At 34.2% G+C, this 24,843-nt stretch overlaps 2 protein-coding genes across 2 annotated transcripts in view; both read left to right on the plus strand.

Moving 5' to 3' along the window:
• The first annotated feature begins 3,084 nt into the window (after positions 1-3,084).
• Positions 3,085-24,843, plus strand: part of LOC128997322 (DNA ligase 4) — a 46,654-nt gene continuing 24,895 nt past the window's right edge. The window contains 7 exon segments of the mRNA XM_054422956.1: positions 3,085-3,431; positions 18,400-18,563; positions 21,126-21,230; positions 21,232-21,284; positions 22,329-22,483; positions 23,567-23,742; positions 24,606-24,820. Of these exon segments, the coding sequence (XP_054278931.1) occupies positions 18,456-18,563; positions 21,126-21,230; positions 21,232-21,284; positions 22,329-22,483; positions 23,567-23,742; positions 24,606-24,820 (812 nt within the window). The 5' untranslated portion in view covers positions 3,085-3,431; positions 18,400-18,455.
• On the plus strand, positions 7,606-10,230 carry LOC128997620 (general transcription factor 3C polypeptide 3). Its single transcript, XM_054423259.1, has one exon. It carries the CDS (start codon positions 7,606-7,608, stop codon positions 10,228-10,230), a length of 2,625 nt encoding a protein of 874 aa, XP_054279234.1.

Here is a 24,843-nt window from a genome sequence, read left to right on the forward strand (position 1 = left end):
GTAGTGTGTAGACCATTGATCTCTATATTATATAGAGATCTATCTTGTAGACACTTAAGACAGCCAGCCACCAGTCACATTTTCTCGCAAAGAAGAAGAAAGACCACAACAATTTACCACTACTACCACCACAATGCATAAAAGACATTGAGAAACTGAGATAGAAATTATGGAAATACAACTGGGTCTAGACTCTGGACCTGGAGGTGGTACTGGCACTGGCACAGCAACTCTGCTAGAAAATCAAAAGTAATTTAAATAATTTAGATGAATAATACGCGAATTAATGATGAGCTGGTGTCACAATTATGCCTATGCCATGTTATCTGTTATCTTATGGGATGTCCAGTCCAGTGCCAGTGGGGTCTGGGTCTGTCTGTCTGGCACTGGTGCTAAACATTACTTGCAACTTGCAACGTTGCCAATTCTACCAAGCCGTCACCTGAAGTTAAAGGTTGCAGTAGGTTGCCGTGCTATATATACATGGTGGAAGTAAAACCATACTATATATATATATAGGTATATATATAGGTATATATATAGGTATATATATATATATATATATAGTTCATACCATGGACAATGAAACATTCAAGACAAAACTTATTAACAGCATGCGTTCCTCATTGTTTTAAATATGATATTATTTTGTTGTTCTTGTCCATGTTATGATTTTCAGAGTTGTTATTCTTTTCTTTTAGCGAATTTCCCATATAGGGAATAAGCTATTGCCGTAAGTCTCGGTAAGACCTGGACTCGGGGCCGATTTACTTTTTCATTTTAATGTCCCTTCCCCTTAGTAGAAGCCAAAACCACAATCCGTTCAAATTCATAAACAACATATCTATAAACAAGCAAACAGTTGTAGTTTGCTTGTTTATGTATATATTTGATCAAACCTGGCAAATCTATTTATTTTATACTAAGCTATTAATATTTTACTAAAAAACACACTTTTTACCCTTCTTGTAGGCACCAAACCTAGATGCAGTACTCGTTAAACATAATGTTATTTGAATAGATTTGATTGAAAATTAAATCAGGTAAATAGAAATTCACTTAGTCTGCAGGTTTGCTGCGACGGGGGTATTTATTCATTTCTTAATTCCATTGTCTATTAAATAGATATAAATTTTTTACATCCTACTATTGTCTAACTTCATATTTAATTTATATTGTTATTTATTATATTGTTATATTTATTTCCTATTTATATTGTAATAGCTTTGTTATATTTGTTAACTTATAATCATGGTTGAAGGAAAGTACATGATCACATATCTTGTTATATTTGATATTTTTTTATGTTATGTTATTCTTCTATTATTTATTGAATATTTGATTCAAGTTGGCTGTTAATTGCTTTTAAAAATGTCCCTTTCTAACTTAAGTTATATGGTTATATCATGTTATATTACGTTTTGTCATATTTATGTATTGGATTGACCGTTGATATGAATAAATAATAAATAAATAAATAGTGGTACCACTCTAGTTAAAATAGTGTGGATACATGTTATTTTATTTGTGCCAGCTTTTCCGTTTTCTTTTCACAAATTGAAAAAAAGAACGAGAAAGAAAAGTACAAAGCAATAAAAAAAAGACAGACCGTCACGGTATTTACTCAGGGGAGGTATAGAAGAGGCTACGATGACAGCTGTGGGCTTCTTATTAGCTGAGGGAACGCCATTACCGTAACAAAACGATCATTAGTCATCGGCCTCGGTGGTCTAATGGTTAGCGTGCCGGGCTGATATGCTGAAGGTCCCGGGTTCTAATCCCGCTCGTGGTATTATCTTTTTGTCCAAGATTTTTTTATTATCAGCAAGTTTGGTTGGTTTGGTTCGGTTATGACAGTTTAATTTTATTATTAAGTCATTATAAAATTTTAGTAGAGCAATTTCTAGTTTTATTTAATAAACAGAATTATTTTTTCTATTAATAAACTTTTGTTATATTATTTCATTATCAGCAAGTTTGGTTAGTTCGGTTAGGTTATGATAGTTTAATTTTATAATTAAAAAATAATAATATTGAATTTGAGGCATTTATAATAATTTTATTTTATGAACAGAACTATTTTTGCGATTAGTAAACCTTCTTTGCCAAAGTACTCTCTACTACAGCGCTGTTCACGGAGGAATTTTGAACTAATGCCTCATTCGTACCTCCCCTAAGTCAGACCCGACCGTCACCGACGTCCGACCGATTCCGTTCCGACAGCGACATAACCACCAGCGTTGCCAATTCGAGGGTAATTTGGGCCTTCGAGGGTATTTTCGAGGGTAAAAAAGGGTATTTTGAACAACCCGAGTGCAACACATATTAATACAGTAATAATAATTAATTTATGTTCATAATTGTCATTACTCTATGGAATGTGTTGCACAGTCGTCTGATACATGATTTATGAGTGTTTGTACGATCTATTAGTAAATTAATTATACTCGTTCTGTACCCAAGGGCATCTATGCTTCCACTTACACAGAAAGCCTTGGAACTTAGAACATTTCCTGGGATACCAGCTATTTGTTTAATAGCTTCAATCTATATCTTTCTTTTCTTGAACCAGGTTAGATAGTAGTTTTCAACAGTTTAAGTTGCGAACTGTGCATTGTGAATGTGAAGGTGTTCCGGTGTTTGTTTTGTGAGCTGCTTGAATGAAAGTCAATATTATGATTTATGAAAATGAAATTGCTACGAGCATTGAGTATTCTGAAGCTGAAGTGATTTGTTAAATAAGTATTGACAAATTGTTGTGTGTTCTGTGTGCATGAATTATTTATGACATGAAGTTTTAACTGTTCACTAAATCTATTTTTTTCGGATTCCTCAAGAAACAAGAGTGATTGTTAATAAAGGCCTAGGGTAGGTTGAGCTATGTGTGAAATTGTAGAGTTTCACAGGCAATCTGTGAGAAGCTAATACACATCAGAAGTAACAGTTACCTCGGAAAGTGCTACAAAGCGCATGCACAAGCTGAGGTGCCTGTGGGTGCAGAACGTCGAGTGTAAATTATTATTCCATTAGGTTTCTGTAATTTGTTTATATTTTCAACACTTAATACCTGCATTTACCCTTGATTTGAATAAATTGTTTGAATATTCGATTTTCCAATACAAAATCAATAATTTATATTCGAAACAGGGCCTAGTAATGTAAAAGTTTCTAGTTTTGCGACGTTGGTGGTTTTCGAGAGTATTCGAGGGTAATTTTGGGCAGGACTGAGGGTAATTTGCCAAAAAGGGATTGGCAACACTGATAACCACAGAAAGGAAAGGAAAGGATTTAATAAAGGAAAGGAAAGGAAAGAAAGACTTAAATAACATAGGCGATTGTTATTGTTCATGGTTTAGGATAAGGAAATTTCTCTATAGGCTAAGGCCTAATTGATTGTTGAAAGGTGACAAATTCATGTGTTACTTGTAAAGGTAAGATGATTTATTTTCTTGTTCATATTATTTAGGCCTACACTTAACTTACTCAACCTTGCCTAAATTTCTATGTTAGACCTTGATTTGACGGGGAATCCGCCTTTACTTAATAGGATACTGCAAGTTAGCTAGCCAATGAAGAACAATTAATAATAAAGGCTTAGTATAACTTAGAACTAGGCCTAACTTAGGTCATTTTAAGAAATAGGATAAGAGTTGAAACACATGGGAGACTGAAATTAGGATCCAAGACTTTAATACTTTTTCACTAAAATGGCGACCATACAAAGTAGGCTAGGTAACTTAAGGTAGGCCTATTATATGCCAAGATAGAAAAGTGCATGGTTGTTAAGTTTGCAGATAAAGTTATGCATCCGTTAACCAGACGTGGATTAGGCGTCCGACAGTTACTGTCTTAACCTAACCAACCAAACTTGCTGGTTAAATTCTGTTCTTAAAATAAAATTATAAGTTAAATGCCAATAATCCTAACAAAAGATGGACAGTTAAGAAGAAAGGCATTCAAAGCAAAATCTTTGACAAAAAGTTCGAACCCAGGGACCCATTGCACATCAGCCGAGCACTCTATTCACTACACCACGAACACCGATGGCTGTACATCGTATCGTTGTGGTTATGGCGTTCTGGGCCCCCACAACCCGGTGACGTCACTGCCGGACGCCTAATCCACGTCCGGTTACCGGAGGTGTAGGCCCTATCCTCTATGTAACTTAAGTTAAACTTAGTGCTAACTGATGCAAATCTAGGGAATAACTTATAGCCTAGGCCTAGGCCTAAGTTAATAACAGATAAAACAACCCCCCAACTGGCAGCGTGACTATAATTTAATATTTGCGGTAAGTACCTAGGTGGTTTCTGTAGTGGCAGCGACTATAATGGTCACGTTTTTCAAGGTTACCCATGACATAGATGAACATTAAGTTTCTCACAAAGGGATCACTGTAAATTGAGCACTAAAGTGAACGAACATTTTGAGCGAAGTCATGTAACTTACGTGTCACAAAACTGACAAACATGGTAACTTAGGCTATGTTTCAAAAAATCTCAACAAGGGATATTATTTGTCTGCAAAAATAAGCGATACGTAATTAACTTACATAATTATGATCTTACAACAAAACAAATCAATCAATTGTTACCGTATGTGTTCGTGAAGTGGCAGAGCAACTATAACTTAATAGTCGTAGTCGTTACACATTTTATTCACTGAAATATATAATTATCCCATATGATAATGCACCTCATTCGAAAGTTCATGAAATTCTTGTGGCATTTAAGTCTAATTGTTTTAGATTGCACCACTTGTGCTGAAGCTATAGACTTTTTGTGAATAGGCCTGTTTGTCTGATTAACTAACCTCAATCTGTGTTGACCAACAACTAACTTAAGTAAATAATTAAACAAGTTGAGTTTTGATGTGATTTTACTTAACATTAAAGTATAGGGTTTTGATGCGTATTAGTTTAACTTGCATCATGTTAAGTTTTAAAGGGTAACTTCCGTATCTGTTGTCAAAAACAACCTAACTTAATGAAAATATCGAATGATATAAAGATTTTTTGATACATCGATTATTTCATTTTTAGGTTAGGTTAACCTAACCAACCAAACGATATATATCGAATGAAACAATCAGATAAAAAATATTCAATAGCCTATTTTCATTCGGTTGTTTTTATACGGAAGTCTATCCGTTTTAAATTTGTACAAATGTTTAGTTTGGATATTATTTATTGTGCCTTGACTGAAATGTGACATTACTTTTTAGAAACTGGAGACACTATTTTTAGCCGTTTTTGAGAACTTAACTTAGGCCTGTATATACTGTTTACCAACAACGAATATCGCGGTTTGTGACTGTGACTTTTTCACTTTGAATCATAGGCTATTTATTAGTTGTAATTTGTAGGCCTACATAACTTATTTAGTTTGTAAACTGTTTCTTGAGCATAGACTTACTAAACTTGAGGTTTGGGTCATTACATTTAGCCCGTTTTTGAAACATTTCATCATTGTAAAAACTATTTGATCGCCACATAAAAACGGCGCAGTAGAATTTGATTTAAAACACTACGGTATAAAATATTTACCTATTTATATATTTTCCTTTAACTTGTAACTACCTACTTATATTAATGTAGGGGCATAAATTTACTTTCATTTTATATAGGCCTAAGTTAGTTGGTATTTGGGTTTTTTGTTCAAAATTAATATATATATATAATATATCATGTAGGTACGGTACATGTTTGAATAGGCTAACAAAATGTATTTTTTCTAACAAAAATACAAGATTTATAAAATTCATAAAGATTTATTGTAATGATCATTTCCATGAACAATCCTACTTCATTTAATTTCTAATGTTATTGCCTTTACAAAATGTGTACTTTTACTAAATTTCTTCAGAAAATAATATTATTAAAATCATGTAGGTAGGCCTACTCTTCATCTATTATGTAATGCCAAGCAGAGGTTAGTTTACAAAACTATATTTACCGTTGTCTGTACCATAATCTATAGGCATCACAAGCAAACTAGGCCTAAGTTACAATAAGCTTATATTTATTCTCCATAAGAATAGGCATAACTTAAAATGACAATTTTTATTTTTTCCATAACCATTAAGCGTATAACGACACTTCCTGTTTTTTTAAGTTCCAGTTCTACAGAATAGCTATTTTTAAGGTCAACAATATTGAAAAAAACATTTTCTACCCTAAAAAACGCTGTTCCCATAGTCCCATTGCGAACTCTTTTAAATATAAATGTAGTTTTAAACACGTTTATTAAAATTAATCTAAATATATTATTTTGTCTTACGACACACACACATTACACATACCGTATTGGAACACATTAATTTCATGAACTAAAACTCAGACTAGGCCTTAACTTCAAAAATGTGTGTCCACATATTAATTTATCTTCAAAACATAAGAAGGGTTTATCAAATAAGCCTATTCATATCCAAACATATAATGATACTATTGGTACATCCATAGGCTAACTTAGGAAAAACTAAAAGGCAACAAAAAAGTACGTAAAAACACTCATGATAGGCCTTCTATACAGAAATAGCAGTTTAGTACTGTATAACAATAGTTATTTGTGTAACTAGTGGCACTTTATACGCCTTTACTCGCCTGCGGCTCGTGCGTAAACATTGCTCTCGTGTGCAGCAAAGGCCTTTTTCACTTGTGTTACACATTATATTTTTCCTACAGTCACTATAAAGCATATAAATAATTAGTCTTTCAAACACTATACAACACGTTTTTAGGTTCAGCTGGCAACACAAATGGTGCCCTAGAGAAAGTAGTACCCACGGTCCGTATCACTCCGCTATTTTTCCTCAGCAAGAAATGTGCTCCGCATTTTGAGAATATAGTTCCGTATGATTTTGTAATTTGAAGTGGTTTCCGCGCCTAAAAAAATGCTTTAAAGGTGTTTTCTTGTTTATTAAGATCGTAGGAATTTTTTAAAAACGTTTAAAAGAAAAATCCAGAAACTATAAACACGAAATGACAGGTTAAATCGTAGTTGTTATAATAGTCAATCAGCTGCTCATAGTATTATTATCTTTAAGTGTTGCCAACCTATTTCCAAGCGTACACGGATTACGTGCATAATAGAACCACGCTGTTTTGTGTTGTTTCGTTGGAATCATGATGTGCGGCAAAGTATAAACCGTACGACAAAGTATAAACCGTACTGCAAAGTATAAATATGCAGCAATTAGCAGCTTTCTGTACTATAAACAGTACAAGGAAGCCAACTTTGTCGGGTGACTGTAGGAAAAATAGATTTCACGTTCCTCGATCGTCCACAGGAAAGGTCATGTAGTAGAGATTCTACTGTAATGGATTAGTAATTATTTGAAAATAATGGAAAAACACAAGTTCCATGCACAGTTGGTTTCGAATGCACTGAGTCAAAGTAACTTCATAGCATATTCTTAGGACATTAGGCTGAAGCTTAAGTATAGTCATAAACAAACAGATAATAGGTTGAATTCCTATTTTTTGAAAATGCAACTGAATTGTAGATACAAACATGTGAAAAATGAGTAGCCTATGTGTTCGTTTCAAAATAAAGAAGAGTTTATCAGAGAATTTTTCTTCAGGAGTGATCTGAAGTTGAAGACAAAATGGATGTCGACGAAGAAATACTGCTTGGCAGGCAACCCACGGAGGGTGGTGAGAATCAAGATGCTGAAGTTACAATGGATGTTGATCTGCCCTCTGAATCTACATCCTTTTTGCCGCTTCAGAATGTTTCGGCCAACTTTGGGACAACTAATTCTGATTCGGAAGATGAACTAACTCCCATGAGAAGAACGAAGGAAGAAGAGCAACTTCTCACCAATAAATTTCTAACAGGTGAATTAACATTCAGTGAGTATGCAGCACAATATGGTGAAAATGAAGAACCTTTTGAGGATGATGAAGAAGGTGTAGTTTTAAGCAGTACTGAAAAAGTTGAAAAGGATAAAAAACCTCTTATTTTACCTACTGTTCATACATTTGAACAAAATATTGCAGAAATAAAGGGAAACAGTTCAGCAAAAAAAAGGAGCAAAGGTAAGCAAATGAGAAGTCGGAATAATCTGCCTCCAGCTTTAAAAGGCTTGATGGGTGAGGCGAATTTGAGATACGCCAAAGGAGAACATGAAATGGCTATAACAATGTGTTTTGAAGTGATCAGACAGTTTCCGTGGGCTCCAGAACCCTTTGAGACATTAGCTAGTCTATATGAAGAAAAAGGTGACACAGAAAAATCACTTCAAGTGTCTTTATTAGCAGCTCACTTAAATCCTAGATCTTCAAAACATCTTTGGATTAATCTAGCAGAGAAGTCAGAGGACCGTCAAGATTTTAAACAAGCTAGCACGTGCTATAGTAAAGCTATCAAAGCAGATGTCAAGGATTTCGATCTACATATGAGACTTATTGCTATGTTGGAGAAAATTGGTGATCACAAATCCGTCTTGAAGGCGTACATGAGGCTATTGCAAAAAGTAGAACCTCATCATGGTGAAAAAATTGTTGAAATAGCAAAAATGTTGACCGAGAGGTACCATAAAGACGGTGATTTGAAAAAAGCAAAAGAAGCCCTTCAGATTGCTTTTCACAAATGTCCTCATCTTATTTCCTCTGTGCTTGTTAATATTATGTTAGAAGTATTAATGGGGCTAAAAGACTTTAACGCTTGTATAGATTTATTGGTCAAGTACTGTAAGGTGAATATTGCCAAGGACGAGGTAAATGGTAAATGTATTGTAAAAGCCTGTCACGTACCTGAAAATATAGAAATTGATATATTTGCTAAACTCACCATGGTTATTATACACTTAGGGGGATTCAATGTATTGGACGATCTTTTGGATAAAATTAAGAGCATGAATCCAGAAGAAGCTGGTGATGTCTACTTTGACGTTGCGGAAGCACTGTTGTCTGAAAAGAAATTCTCAAAAGCTTTAGAGTTGTTGACACCACTTACAGTTAGTGATAATTACAACTTACCAGCAATATGGTTAAAAATGGCAGAGTGTTTGAGAGCCCTAAATCGTCTTGAAGAAGCTGTGTCTGCATACATGGTTGTAGTGGAGAAAGCTCCTCAGCTTCTAGCAGCAAGGTTAGCTGTTAGTGAACTACTTACAAGTCTTGGTAGGAAAGACCAAGCTTTGGAAGTCCTCACACAAGATGAAGACAGTGAGATGTTGAACACAGCGATGTTGTTGGAACGTTGCCTGTTGCTTCAAAAAATGCCGGATCAAAAAGAACAGTTTATAGCGGTAGCCCAATTATTTCTTTCACGCCATTTCGTATACATAAACAATAGAGAAGATTTAAATGCGCTCACCACACTTAGATCTGACAGAAAGAGGACAGTGTTGAAGGAAAATAAAAATCTTCAAAAATGTTTCAGCCAAGGGGAAGAAGTAAAAGGTGAGTTTAGCCAAACTTTCAATGAACCTTCGGTCGAAGAAGAATGGCATCTATTTTGGTGTGTGTGTGAAATGTGTTTGGAAATGGGTAAATTCGATACATTACAACGGCTTGCGTTTTCCGCTCAAGGATCACAGAAGTTCACAGCAAAGTTTTCTCAAGAAATTGATCTTCTTTGTTTAAGCTCGTCTTACTACAATGCCGATGCCTACTTCGGCTATAACATGGTACGGGCGTTAGTGCTGAAGAATCTGAACTGTGAAAGATCATGGAATATGTTCAATATGATGATCTTGCGAGCAGACGACAGCCGGCACAATCGTTTTCTCATGAGGCTGTTGATCAGAAACCCTCATCACAAAGCATTGACAATCCTCCACGCCAACAACTGTTTGGTCGCAGGGACATACAAATACGCGTTGAATGACTACACTTCCGTCTTCCAGAAGGATAACTCCGCAATGATGGCATTTCTGATAGCTGTAACCCTCTGCCAAATGGCTTGCCAGAAGTTCTCAGCCAAGAAACATTCCCTGGTGACTCAGGCTGTGGCTTACTTTTGGAAGTACAAAGATCTAAGGGGCAGGGAGGGTTTGCAAGAGTCCTACTACAATATTGGCCGAGCATTCCATCAGTTGGGATTGCTGCCTCCTGCCATTCACCATTACAAGAAGGCTCTGGAGTTCAAAAGCAAGTTCATCGACAACTACCCTCAACATCTGAACCTTCAGAGGGAAGCTGCGTTCAATCTGCATTTAATATACATGGCTTCGGGTGCTAGAGACATAGCCAGGATGTACTTGGAGAAGTATGTTGTTGTGTGAAGCTAATAAAAAGCACACCAGGTCATCTTTATATTGTCAAAAATTTTAAAATTTAGTAATTAACTCAGAATTTATGTGATGTTTAAAGTGTTCAAACAAAACTGAAAATTTGTTACATCTTAATCAATTATAACCAAAAGCTAAGCTTAAAGTTCAATATGTGTTTAAATCATTATGGGCAGAATTTTACTTGTATGTAAGCTGTAAGTAACACACCCTATTACAAAATGCTTTATAAACTCACTATTATCCATAATCTAGTAGAAAATGTCATTCAAATGCATTATTTATCATTAAAGCAATCATCTTTTTTTACAAATAGGCTAGAATATTTATCGACTAGTATGCCTATTCTTGTTTTGTAATTTTTTATGATTTTAAGATTGGAATTCAATCAGCAGTTTTAATAAAATATTTCATTTTGGAAGAATGTTGTAGCATTTATTACATCTCTTTCATTGTTCTATGTTTAATTTTACTGTGAAACCATATGTTTGCTCATAATTATTTCATTATCATTACTTTACGACAGCAACACTCTTAAGATTCATATTCAAATAGACTTTTCTCAAGATTAAACTAGCAAACGTCTAATTGACACATTTCAGGGGAGCAATGTAATTACTCAGTCATCCTGCCATAAGAAACAGCGATTTCCATGAATACATAGTAGCCTTCATATAATTACGCCATAACATTTTGCCTTTATTCCGATTTAGTACAGAACACAATTTTAACCGATGAGGCCTGAGTCATATAACCTTAAGGGTCAGAACATAAGTAAGAACCCAACGATTGCATAAAAATAGTGTTAACGACACAATTAGAAAATGTAAGGTAATAGCCTTGGCAAGTGCCTAAAAAACGTCTACGAGCATCGTTAACACTATTTAAGTGAGTTGTGTACACTACTTTACCTACGACAGTGTTTAAAAAAATCACTACCTACTCCTAACTTCTAAGAGAGGTTATGTTTCTGTTTATAACCTCTCATTACCCGGCCCTGACAGTGATGCAACAAAACATTGTACCAAGCATTAATTACACCACTCAACAATTAAATTAACCTGAACAGCTGATTAGTTGAAGTTCAAATCATTGCAATTTTACTTTTTCTCTCTCAATCCTTGAACGTCATTGGCCCGTGTTGTTAAGTAAAACAATGCTTTTATGTGAAGAAACAGCTACTTTAAAAAAAACCGTTGTAGGTAAAGCAGTTTTAGGGAATCTTCTGGATTACAGATGATTAGCAAAACGGTTAGAAAATGGTTAGCAAGACAGTAACAAAACCAAAGGCATCTAGACCATAGTAAAAAGTTGCAGTAAAAAAATTGGGAAACTGCAAAAAACCCTTAGGTGTCATCTTTTTTGAATTAAATTGTAATATTCTGTTTATTTCTTGTGTTGTATGAAATTTATGGTTTTAACCTCGTGGGCTAAGCCTCGTGGTACATGCTAATATTTTGTAAATGAATGAGTTGGTGATATCAATCAATCAATTATTGAGATGGGGACGCCACCTAGGAGCGTATTTTAACCCAAATATGAGTGTAGAATGGTGTGTGATGACCTGTGTAGCTTTGTTACTGACTAAGATCAGCGGTTTCATTAGTCAGGATCATTTATTTAAAGCCCAATGATCAGGAACAGCTGGGTCCAGTTTCGAACCATCAAAAAGCTACTAACCTTTCTCAGGATCGAACCGGCGACCTTTTGATTTACTAGGCGAGCATTTACTAGGCGAGCACTATAACCACTCAGCTACCCAGCCACATTTGAATGAAAAATTCAGCTGCATTTTTTATCAATGCCTAGTTTGCAATCTTTTCTTATACAAAATATAAAGTACTAAAGTAACAACGAAATTATGTAAAGTGATTGTGTACTTGCACAATGGTTTTAATAATCAATTAACTACATCTTTAGAGTTTAGAGAGACGTTCAGTCTTTTCAGTACCACGCCTACTGCACAAATTTCCTTTTGGAAATGGGATAACTGTTGGGAAAAAGTCATGCTCAAGGTATAACTAAAAAAAACTAATTATTATTTCTTAACGATACACAAACATATTGAAATAAAATCTTTTAAGTAAGGTAAATGCACCAGTAGCTGACAGTGCTCCAGAAGCTGACAGTTTGACTTTCTTTACATTATAATATGGTCTCTTAAAAATATGTACACATGATTGCATTGTTAGAAGAACATATGTTTATTCTTGATTTGTTTACAAACAAATCGGTGAAATTTAGCCCATACTCGCTGAATGGTGGTGGTTTGAAAGCGACCCTGTCTGTACACATCACATTTAGTCGATTCCCTCAATGAAATTGTTAAGAAGATAAGTTTGGTTTTTTGTCATTTCGCAAAATTTCTTAAATAGTATTAATGATTAGGCTCATTATTTTTATCATTTATACCTTTGTTGTCAATTTCATGACAAAATTGGGGTGTTAGGGGTTTTGGATTTAAAATTATATCAATGTCAGGCTTTGGTACACAAAAGCCATACAAGTTCCACTAGCTGACAGGGGATATTTGCTACATGCACAATATTAAATTGGTTTTACCCATCAAAACTTGCATGCTATTTCACACATTTTAATTTTTTATATAATAAGCCAAATTATTTTAAAAGATTTATATTTTTTAAAAATATATATAATATATATATATTTTTTAATGTAAATATTTTTTATTTTATAATATGTAAAATACATTTTCTTAATAACGTTTTACATGATTTTATAATTTAATTATTAAGTTAGATTTTATTCGTCTTATTAATTAGGTATAAAACCCTTAGGTTTAGCAGTTATATAGTAATAGTACATTTTATAGTTCCAGTGTCAGCTACTGGGACAACTGACAGTCAGCTACTGGTACAAGCACTTTTTTCACTGTCAGCCACTGGAACACGTACAAAGGTTGAATTAAGTTTAAAAATGTTATAAAATATATTTAAAAACCCCTTTATGTATGACAAATTTGAAAACTACACTAAATTTAGAATCACATAAAATCCATAATATCTCTTTAGTTCCTATTTATTCAAAACCACGGATTATTAAGTGCGTATAGTTTCTTATACTGTCAGCTACTGGTGCGTTTACCTTAATTATATAAATGAAGAACTACGGTCTAAAATGTACTTAAAAAAAAAGTCAAGTCATCTTTTCCTGCCTTTCTTTTTTTATGTGCTGGTTCCCCATGTGTTTCATAAGGAAACTAGCTATAGCATACTCAATTATATTTTAGTACTGCGATTGACATGAAATCAACTTTTTCCTTTTTTCCAGATTAAGTTCAATTTCTTCAAAAAAGTCTTAAACTTGAATTTAATTTAAAGTTGGTTGGTGGTGTTACGACAATTATTTGGCTTTGTTGAATAAACTTAAACTGTTGTTAACCTAGTAAGTACAAGTAATTAGGCTTAATATTCAAACAAATTTAAAGTTTTTTATTTCATGTTACACAGTTTATTTTTCAGGTATTATCATCGAAGCCATGAGTCACAATTGTAATTGTAAACCGAAACCCAATTATGAGGAAGTTTTTGCTGAGGCGCCAATGCTATGCCCTAGAAAGCGTGTACATAGATTCTACCCATCTTTCACTGGTTTCACCAGTTTAATAAATAATATTCATTACCACTTAATTAGGATGGATAGAAATCAAGACCAACTAATGCCAATTGAAGCTTTAAGATATTATGGCTCTTGTTTATTCTGGCTGAGAGTTGTTAAGCTTAAGGACTTATTTGATGTTCAACTCACTGAAGAAGAAGAAGACCTTTATTTTTATTGTTCAAGAGCCAATCTAACAATACCAGAACCATTATTTTTGGGATTACAGGCAATTGGAAAGATCACTACGAAGACAGGAGTGGTTTTTGAGCCGACATTCCCCCCTCTAGCTACAAAATGCACAAATGGTATTCCAGGTTCGTACGGTGTTGTTGACGAAGAAAATCACCACTGGTATGAAGACTACCCTGTGATAGGTCCCGCTTACGAAGCGTTATTTCACAAAGCCTTTTTTCCGGGGCCTGTAGAGTTATATGGTTCTGCGTTTGCTCCTCCCAATCTCAAAGTGAACTTTAATCTTCAAGGCTATGAACAGTCATCATCTAAGATAAACCGTCAAATCCTAAATTATTTTAAATACATAGGTGTTGCAGGAAATGTATTAGAAAAGATCAAAGACACTGGATTCATCCCATCTACCATAATGCACATATCTGATGATTTGAGTAAGCGTAAAGAATTTAGAAACTTTTACTTCTCAGATTTGACCATTGATGGTAATATAGCACAGCTGGTAGAAGCCCATCCTGAATTGGAGGACTATAACGAGAATGTTGCTGCTGCTGATCAGAAAATGACAATGCTTTGTTGCAGTGAGGAATCACAAGTGGAAGTCGGGATTTCTGCTGTCTATGGTCTTAATCAGTGGAAAGAAAATCTAAAATGCTCGGAACCTTGGGAAAAAGTTCGTCCTTGGAGTTGTGTGCAATTCACTGAATCTAATCAACCCTCTGAGAAATGGATATCCGAAAAGAACAAGTACCGTAACATTCCGGCTTGTTTTCTAGAAGAAAATTTCTACTCTCCGTCATTTGATGCAAGAAAAACCAGATCTAATGTTGTTTTTAAACTTCGTCTGTAAATATCTTCAAGTTTATCCATTTCACCATGGGGAGTTGTCAGGGCAAAGAACCTATAATTTAATCTAGTTTTATCATTTTGAAAGTATTATTAATTTTATCCTGATATCAGTAGCCAAGGTGAAAAGAGTTCCCATGATGGTGAAAATTATTGTAAACATAAATGATTAAATATGAACTACTGGAAATACTTTATAGAACCAAATTCAATTAAGGGCGATTATTAGATTTTATTAGATGTCAATAATGATCTTGTGTAACATATTATTTCATTTTTCTGTTTTATTTCTGTTGTCCATTTTTCTTAAAACGTTTGGCTATTTTGTTTAATATTTTATTTTAAGGTCCAGGAAAACTTTATTCTGATCGGTTACTATTGGGATAATGTTTGTAATACATAAATTTGATCAATGGTGTTAGTTTTTAATAAGACTATGAATTGTGCAGTGGTACTATTGGAACCAGTTAAGCTCAATGAATTATTAATCCTTACAAGAGAAATTACAAGAAAAAATGTGCTAGTTCCCCATGAGTTTCAAAACTAGACGTGCACAGACTCAATTCTGTAATTCAGTAATGAATGCAAAATATTGTCAATGCTTTTTCCCACACAATGTACAAAACAACGTCAAAAAATCTTAAGCTTGAATTTAAGTTTTGGTGGTGTTGCGACAATTATTTGGCTTTATTGAATACACTTTAACTGTCGATAACCTAGTAATTACAAGTGATTAGACTTAAGATTCAAACAAATTTAGTTATTTTATTTCATATTACACAGTTTAAAATTGATTTTTCAGGTAGCCATCGAAACCATGAATCGCAATAGTATGCGTAAACCGATAACCGAGTATAACTACCAAGTTTTTGCTGAGGCGCCATTGCTATGCCCTAGAAAGCGTGAACACAGATTCTACCCATCTTTTACTGGCTTCACCAGTTTAATAAATGACATTTATCACCAGTTATCGCAGAGTAATGGAGATCTAGACAGAGTAATACCAATTGAGGCTTTAAGTTATTATGGCTCTTGTTTGTTCTGGCTGAGAGCTATCAAGCTTAAGGTGTTGTTTCGTCATAAACTCACTGAAGAAGAATATCATCTCCGTGAATTATTTCGATCAGCTAAACTAACAATACCAGAACCATTATTTTTGGGATTACAAGCAATCGGAAAGATTACTACGAAGACAGGAGTGGTTTTTGAGCCGACATTCCCCCCTCTAGCTACAAAATGCACAAATGGTATTCCAGGTTCGTACGGTGTTGTTGACGAAGAAAATCACCACTGGTATGAAGACTACCCTGTGATAGGTCCCGCTTACGAAGCGTTAGTGAAACTAAGGGAAAAAGCATCTAACAAAAATCCGGTTGAGTCACAATATGCGTCTGTTTTTGCCCCTTCTGATCTCGAAGTGAACTTTAATCTTCAAGGGTATAGGCAGTTATCAACTATGAGACTATGTGATATGACGTATTCTTTGCAAACCTTCGGTATAACAAAAGATGATAGAGAAAACACTGGAATTTGCCGATCTACAATAATGGACATATCCGATTATTTGAAACGGGTTAATGCATTTAGAAACTTTTGCTTCTCGGACTTGACCAGTGAAGGTAATATAGCACAGCTGATAGAAGCCCATCCACTCCTTGAGGATTATAATAAAGATTTCGCTGCCGCTGATCAGATGATGACAATGCATTGCTACAGTAAGGAATCACAAGTGGAAGTCGGGATTTCAGCTGTCTATGGTCTTAACTTGTGGAAAGAAAATCTAAAATGCTCAGAACCTTGGGAACAAGTCCGTCCTTGGAGTTGTGTGCAATTCACTGAATCTAATCAACCCTCTGAGAAATGGATATCCGAAAGGAACAAGTACCGTAACATTCCCGCTTGTTTTCAAGCAGAAAATTTCTACTCTATGTCATTTAATGTAGGGATTAGCAGATCTGATGTTGTTATTAAACTTCGTCTGTAAATATCTCAACGCTTATCCCATTTCACCATGGGGAGTTGTCAGGGCAAAGACTTTTGAACCTATAATTGCATCTAATTTTATCATTTTGAAAGTAATGGTGAATAGCCAAGCTGAAAAGAGTTCTCATAATGTTGGGAATTATTGTAAACATAAATGCTTAAGTATGAACTACTGGAAATACTTTATAGAACCAAATTCAATCAAGGGTGATTAGAACTAACTGTTATTAGATGTCAATAATGATCTTGTGTAACATATTATTTCATTTTTAACAAAGACTGTTTTATTTCTCCAGTCCAGTTTTCTGAAAACATTTGGCTATTTTGTTAAATATTTTATTTTAAGGTTCAGGAAAGCTTCATTCTGAACTATTACTATTAGGATAATGCTTGTAATAGGTAAATTTGATCAATGGTGTTAGTTTTTAATAAGACTATGAACTGTGCAGTGGTACTATTGGAACCAGTTAAGCTCAATGAAGTATTAATCCTTACAAGAAGAATTAATCTGGACAGTTTTTTAAAGTCCTGTTTGTTGATTTTGTAGAACCTCGATAACAATATTGTAATGGGGATAATTAAATAAGACAAAGTTGACTTCTTATATCAATGTTTGCAATAACATGTAATTAGGTTTAAAATAAATTTAAGGTGATTTGAAAATGACACTTGTTATCAAGGATGTCTTGTTTCCAAGGGTCTTGTTATCGAGGTTCTACTCTAGTAATATTTAGATTTTTTTATGTATACTGTTGTGACTGAATTTTATCTCGCATTGAAGCGGTTTTTGTTAACCTAAACATCTTAGAAGGATTCTTGTTTTAAGTTTTTTATGCCTAAGTTGCTTCAATAAACTTTTTTATTCAATACATTATTTAATAGCCTAGTTTTTCTCCTCTCCAAAATTAGGCCTCCAGCTTCACTGTAGGCAATGTAAATTTTTCACTTGACAGTTTCATACTTAAAAGATTACAATGATTTATGACTATTATATAACTTATAACTTAATTGTGAAACCATCATATTAATTGCCTCCCATACTATAAGTGACAACACTTTTGTTTATATGTCTGAATGGATGTCATTATTACACTAATAGGCCTACTTCTTTTGGAACAAAGTTGTTACCAACCCCAATTTTGAAAATTCATTCTCTAACAAAACATTCAATCAATTATATCCATTATTTAAGAGGGGGGCGCCACTATGTGCTTATTTTAGTGGAATCCGAACCACGTTTTTTTTTTCTTGTAATTAACGTATTGGTCTAATTATCAGGGTAGTAAATATTGAACATTTGTCGTAGACAGAATGTTACCAACAAAAGTCTTGGCTTTAAAAAAGTACAGTAAACTTTTGTTCACAAGTTCTTTTCGAAAATCTAATTACTTTTGTAAACACTGAAAAACTGTTTAAACAATTTGAACAAAACCAAAATATCTTTGGATTGTCTAAAACACATGTTATAAACAATAGATTTAGTCTTAAATCTATTCCACTCTTGAATCACAAAACTATTTTTAGATTGAATATCAGCATCGTAAAAAGTCAAAGATTCTGAACACAAACATTCTGTAAACATGATGTTCTACGAGTTCAGTGATATTTGTGAAAAAATAAGCTTGGCTCGAAGAGATAAACGAGTTGCTGTCTTACAGAAGTTTATTTCTGACTACAGATCTACAAATGTAAGTATAATTTTAGTAATACCCTTTCTTTGTTCTTGATATAGTAGTTTACCATCCTGTTTTATCAACCCGTGTGGCATCTTCAAGGGGGTCTTCTTCTTATACTATCTTCTTACACCTTTACGCAACACTAACCTCTAAAATTACAAAACATTTACACACAATGTTTTGTGGTGTCACAGTTGGGCTGAACAGGTAAAACAACAACGGATTATGGTGGCGAAGGTGTTTCTTCATTAGTTACATTTCTTTGGCAAGGGTTGTTGGTATTTGCCACGGTTGGCGGCTGAGTAGTGATACTGATACCCGTTCGGCTGGATCTCAATACCAGTGACTTTGTGTGTAAATTATTTGCAATGTTATCGACGTTAGTGTTAGTGAAGTAAGTAGTATAAGACCCCATGAAAATGCAACACTGGTGGTGAAATTTGCATAGGGTGATAAACAACCTAGAACACATAACATGAAATATAAGAAAACACACAAAATACTCTGCCACAGCATACCTGCTGACTAAGCGATTTTAATTTGTCTGATTGGATTCTTAACTCAAACATTTCCTTGAACATAACAAATTTCTCCCCTTTTAAATAACCATGTTTAATGAGCACGTAGGTTTGCTGTTAGAGAGTAGGAAAATGTGTTTTTAGCGAATTTCCCTATAGGGAAGTAGCTATTACCGTAGGTGGCACGGTAAGACCTAGACCCGGGACCGATTTACTTTTTCATTTTGATGTCCCCAGAGGCCAAAAACACCATTCGTTCAAATTTTTATATATATATATATATATATACGTCCGTGAACGCGATAACTTGAGTAATTTTTGTCCGATTTTGATGAAATTTGGTTTAAAGGTGTAAAGCGGGATAAACTTGAATGAGTTCGCGAACCAGCACGATCGGACCATGGGAACGGGGCTTTACGGGGGGTTTTATGGGGTAAAAATTGGTTTTTCTCACTTTTGACCCTCAAAACACAAAATTTCCCGATTTCTCTTTAGACCTTTTTAAAGAGCTTAAAAAAACAAATAATTAAGTATATAAAAGTATTTTTGTTCGATTATTAGTAACGGAGAAAATTAAAAAAATTGTAAATTTCAAATTCCCATGTTATTCTTATGGAGAATACTGTCAAATGTTGTAGTTTGCTTGTTTATGGATATATTTTGGTCAAACTTGGCAAATTTATTTATTTTGTACTAAGCTATCAATATTTTACTCAAAAACACACTTTATTAGTTTCCTTGTAGCAGCAAACCTAGGTACTCATTAAACCTAATGTTATTAAAATATATTTAACTGAAAATCAATTCAGACAAATGGAAATTCGCTTAGTCGGCAGGTTTGCTGCGGCGGGGGTATTTTTTATATAAATACATAATTTGGTGTGAAATAAACAAATTTGCCACATTTTATCAAAATATATCTATAAACAAGCAAACTTCAAAGGATTACTTGTTTATTCTCAATAAGAATAAGGTGATTTTAAATTTTGTAGTTTGGAATTTCCTCCCTAACTATTGAGTGTACAATTACCCTTCAATATACTTAATTATTTGCTTTCTTTTTCTTTTCTTAACATAATGTATTTTAAGAATGCTAAATTTGATATTTTGATTATAAAAAATGGGAAAAATTTTCACTGCTTGAAACTGTTCCCAAAGTCTGATATTACTGGTTTAGCTTCTTCACCAACTTTCATAGGTACCAAATTTCATCAAAATGAGAACACAAGGCTCAATTTGTTGTTTGCATGGACACACACACTGATAATGTATTTAAATTTCAACCAACAGTGTTTTTGGCCTCTGGGGACATCAAAATGAAAATTTTATTTGTTCCCAAGGTCATATAAATTAAAAGCTTCTTTCCAATAGGAAAAATCCACTAAAAATAGTAGTAACTATAATTTAAAGTTCTTGATTCTAGGAGAATCTAAAAAATTGCAACAGGATTAGGTTTGGTTGTAAGATTTAATTTGTGACAGAACCAAAAGCTCCCAAAAAGTAACAGTTTTTTTCTAATAAGCAGGAACATAAATTTAGTTTCATAGTTAAGGAAAATAAGTTTTATCTATAAGTGGATACTGGATAGTCTGGAAATCCTAAAATGGTGCAATTAGTTAAACTCTTGTATCATTTAAAACTTTAGAACCAATTCATTATGATAGAGATTAATATTGAATACATCCCTCAATATTCTCTAACATAATTTCTAAAATTTGAGATTTTCCTCTAAAACTTATGGGATTTATGACTGTTTGTTATACACGTCCATTGTACTTGTACAAACAATAAAAAAATATATATTTTTTTTTTAAATGTCCAAACATGTACCTATCCAAACTCCTTGCTGATTATTAAAAACATAATTTATTTTGATGTTTCTTTAAATCATCCTAAAAAAAAATTCTTTGAGTCCAGTTGGGCAAATCGCCTAAACATGTTTTCTCACCTACATAAAATACCCAGGTCAATACAGTATTATTATTCTAGTCAGAGAAGCTAGTATATATTTGTACTATGTTTATACACAACATTGTGTTATGATTGTCATTCATAGCCAACCAGCTTCTACCCAGTGCTGCGTCTGTTACTGCCCAAGTTTGACCGCCAACGTGATGCGTATGGAATCAAAGAGACAGTTCTTGCCAGGATTTACATCCGTAATTCTCTGTCTACATCCGGACAGTACGGACGCTCTCAAATTGAAAAACTTTCGGTAATATTTTCATTTATTTGTCATAAAATATAAAACTCCAGATATTACCAATCATAGCTGGGTGTGTGATATTATAAAAATAATGAATTTAGATGATTGGGGAAGGGTAAGATCATGGGCGTCCTCTATATAGGCTGAGTGGTGGGAGGAGGTTAAGACTCCCTTCATAAGCTAAAACCCAGCTATTGTAGCACAGGTACGTAGCCGAAGGATGAGATAGACAGGATAACGAAGAAAAAAAGAATGCTCCAGGAAGTCAATCTGGAAAATAATTCAGAAGCAGAAGGTCCCTAGGAAAGCCCATAGCTGAGCTATTAGGACCAAGTAGTACACCTAAGGTGAGTGGAAAAGAGGATGGAAGAAGCAAGAGATAGGGATGAATGGAAACATTGATTTAGGAAGCTTAAGTACCACTTGGGCTACGAGTGGCCACAGCAGTAAGTTCTCAATTTTGAAAGCAGAAAAATAAACAATAAATTTACAACTCAAAATTAGTAGGCCTAAATTAGCCATGTTTTACCTGAATTTTAAATATTTTCCAAGAAGGAACCCCAAGTCTCTTTAATGGTAATTATTTCATATCCCCCAGATGGACGCCCATGGATAAGATGGTTTTCATCCATGATTTTTCAATGTCAATGATGAACGTTTGCTGAATTTTTAACTTTTAAATACCCTGAGCAATATGAACCCTTCAATCCAGCAATTTACTTTCAATGTATTTTTCTACAATGCATACAATTTGAGCTTGCAAAAATACCATTTGATTCTTATTCACACAATAAAAACCTCATATGCAGTATCAGCTGATCGGCAATGAAAGTTATGGAAATAGGGATACCAATTTATGAGCTAGTCCTTAAACACTGTCCTTCGCTAATTAAATTGGGTTGCGTTTAAAAAAACACCCTATACTGTACTTGAATCCTTAATAATAAAAATTTATTTGAAATACTGTATACTTAATAAGTTGATAGGTGGGGTCTATAATCATGTTTAAGTAGATATTTAAGTAAAGCTCACATTTATATTGCTACGATGTAGAGCGCCCAAGAATGCAGGTGACAGTGCCGGCGACTTTGGGGACGTAGCTTACTGGGTGCTGCGCAGCCGATGCTCCACAGGGCGAGAACTGTCAATGGACGATGTCCACCGCCATCTGGATAATATCGCTCTCCACCACGCTGACAGGAAGCCAAGTGAGTTCACAAAGGGTAAAACTATGGTATTCCGAAAATAAAGCTGTTCTACACTTCTTTTATACATCTCTTTTCTGCTGTTGACTGGATGTCCAAACTTTTCTCAGCATAGAAAAAATCTGCACAACGCATGTTAGCACAGAACAAAATTTGTCATTGGATGATTAAATCTGTCTTAAACCTCAAAAATTAAGTTTTTAATTTAAAATTTTAACCTACTAAATTTCACATATAGTGTTTTTTGTATTTTTCTTAAAAAGAGGCTCCCAACCTCTATAAAAAAAGTAGGGATGGTCAAGTCTCGAAATTTCGGGAAATTTTCGGGAAATTTTCAATCTTGTTACACGAGACAAGATTACTTTTTGGCCGAGATTTTTATCGAGACGAGAATAAAAAAAAAAAAAAAAAAATTAAAAAACGCCTGCAGAAAGTCAATGCAATACCCGCAATACAGGAGCGTGTTGTAGTTGCGTTTCCTTTTCGAAGGCGTTCTTATTTAATTAATTCTTTTAATGTAAATATTACTTTAATTCTTTTAATGTAAATATTACTTTCATTATTTTAATAATATTACTTTAATAACATTTGAGAAGTTTTGTTAGGTGTAAGCAGTGTGAGGAATGTTTTATTACTATAAAAAAAGTCAAAACAAGTAACTATTTTATAAAAATTAATATTGCTTTTATTTTATGATTTATTTTATTTTAGGATAAGTTGAACTCTATCCTAACTGATATCACCATGTTTCCTAATCGTAGGCATTTTTAATAAGTTAGGCGTGATTAATAAAAAAATGTTATGCTGATGTTATTTAATGAAAGATTGTAAATATTCTTGCCTATTATCATTATTTTAGTATTTAAACAGTCATCTAACAATGTTACAAAATCAGGTAAAAATTTTGAACGTGCATTTCCCGTTGTGTATGAGAAGAGAAATCTCGTCTCGATCTCGTCTCGAAATTTTATGAGAAATAAAAATCTCGTCTCGTCTCGTCTCGAACTAAAAATCCAATCTCGTCCATCCCTAAAAAAAAAGGTTCTTACCTATTTGGGAGTTTGATAACTTCCCTTGTTTTGCCAGGAGACGTGGACAGGGAGCTGGAGGCAATGTTGCACCGTATGACAGCTCTGGAGCAGAAGTGGCTCATCCGGATAGTCCTGAAGGATATGAAGCTGGGACTGGGAACCAAGAGGATACTCTCCGTGTACCATCCGGATGCCCAGGAGGTCTATGATTTCACCCACAGTCTCCAACAGGTTACAGGTTTTTTACATGACTCTAGCTCAGGATTGTTTTTCACATTACTTCAGGCTAAGCCTACAGGTTTTGCAGAATTACCTCTTAGGTAAAATCCCAGTGTTGGTGGGATTTGAAACCGGAACCTCGGGAATTTTGACATGCAAACTAGGCATTCAAACTCGTTGTCGTGCTCGTTCCCTGCTATGGGCGGATGTTAGAGTGGTTGAGGTACAAACCGTGGTTGGGCTTGTATGCCATTAGTATAACCTTTAAGACCATGTTAAATCTTCAAATTCAAATTCTTTGACTTTTGGGTACTGAAAACATCTCATAAAGACCATTCTTTATAAAAAAGAACCTAGTTGAATGAACCACTCTCAGAAAGAACTAAGTACAATACAAAAATGTAAACGAGTGTGATTTTGGCCTCTGGGTACATCAAAACGAAATAGTAAATCAGTCCCGGGCCTACCATGAGACAGACCTACGGCCATAACTTATTCCCTATTTTTGTGTAACTCGGTAAAATTAATTAAAATCAAGAATGATATTTTTTATATTAATTTTTTTGTTCCACTGTAAAATTTCAAAATGCATCCATTTAAAGTCAAACTCCACAAAAACGAGTGGTTCAATCAAAATTTTGCACATCACATCTAAAGAAGTTTTAAATACAAATTCAATGGCACTTTGAATGTAAAAATCTGTCAGTAAATAAACTAGTTGATGGCAATTTTAATAATGAGAGCTTCTGGAACAAATATTATTCTAGATTTCCTTTTCATTTTTACCCATAAAACCCTTTCCCGGAATTTGGCACTTTATTTACTGCACACCCTGTATTTTGTAACCTTAGCTAACATACAAATCACTCTCTTAGGTCTGTGAGAAGCTAACTGATCCTACACAGCCGTTACACGAAGTAGAAGTAACGTTGTTCAACTCGTGTCATCCCATGTTAGCCGTGCGTTGCGACGTACAGAACATTTCTCGCTACTTCTACAGACGTCCGGGTCCACGATATGTGGAGACAAAAATGGACGGAGAGAGGAGTCAGCTCCACTACGCAGACGGACAGTTCAAGTTCTTCTCCAGGTACATGTTTATATAATTGGATA

Source organism: Macrosteles quadrilineatus, unplaced genomic scaffold, assembly GCF_028750875.1.
Source record: "Macrosteles quadrilineatus isolate MER2022 unplaced genomic scaffold, UCM_ALF_1.0 Scaffold_6__1_contigs__length_79288215, whole genome shotgun sequence".
Taxonomy (NCBI): domain Eukaryota; kingdom Metazoa; phylum Arthropoda; class Insecta; order Hemiptera; family Cicadellidae; genus Macrosteles; species Macrosteles quadrilineatus.

Excerpts from the sequence above, each read along its gene's own strand:
- LOC128997620 (XM_054423259.1), top strand. The coding sequence starts at position 7,606 with ATGGATGTCGACGAAGAAATACTGCTTGGCAGGCAACCCACGGAGGGT.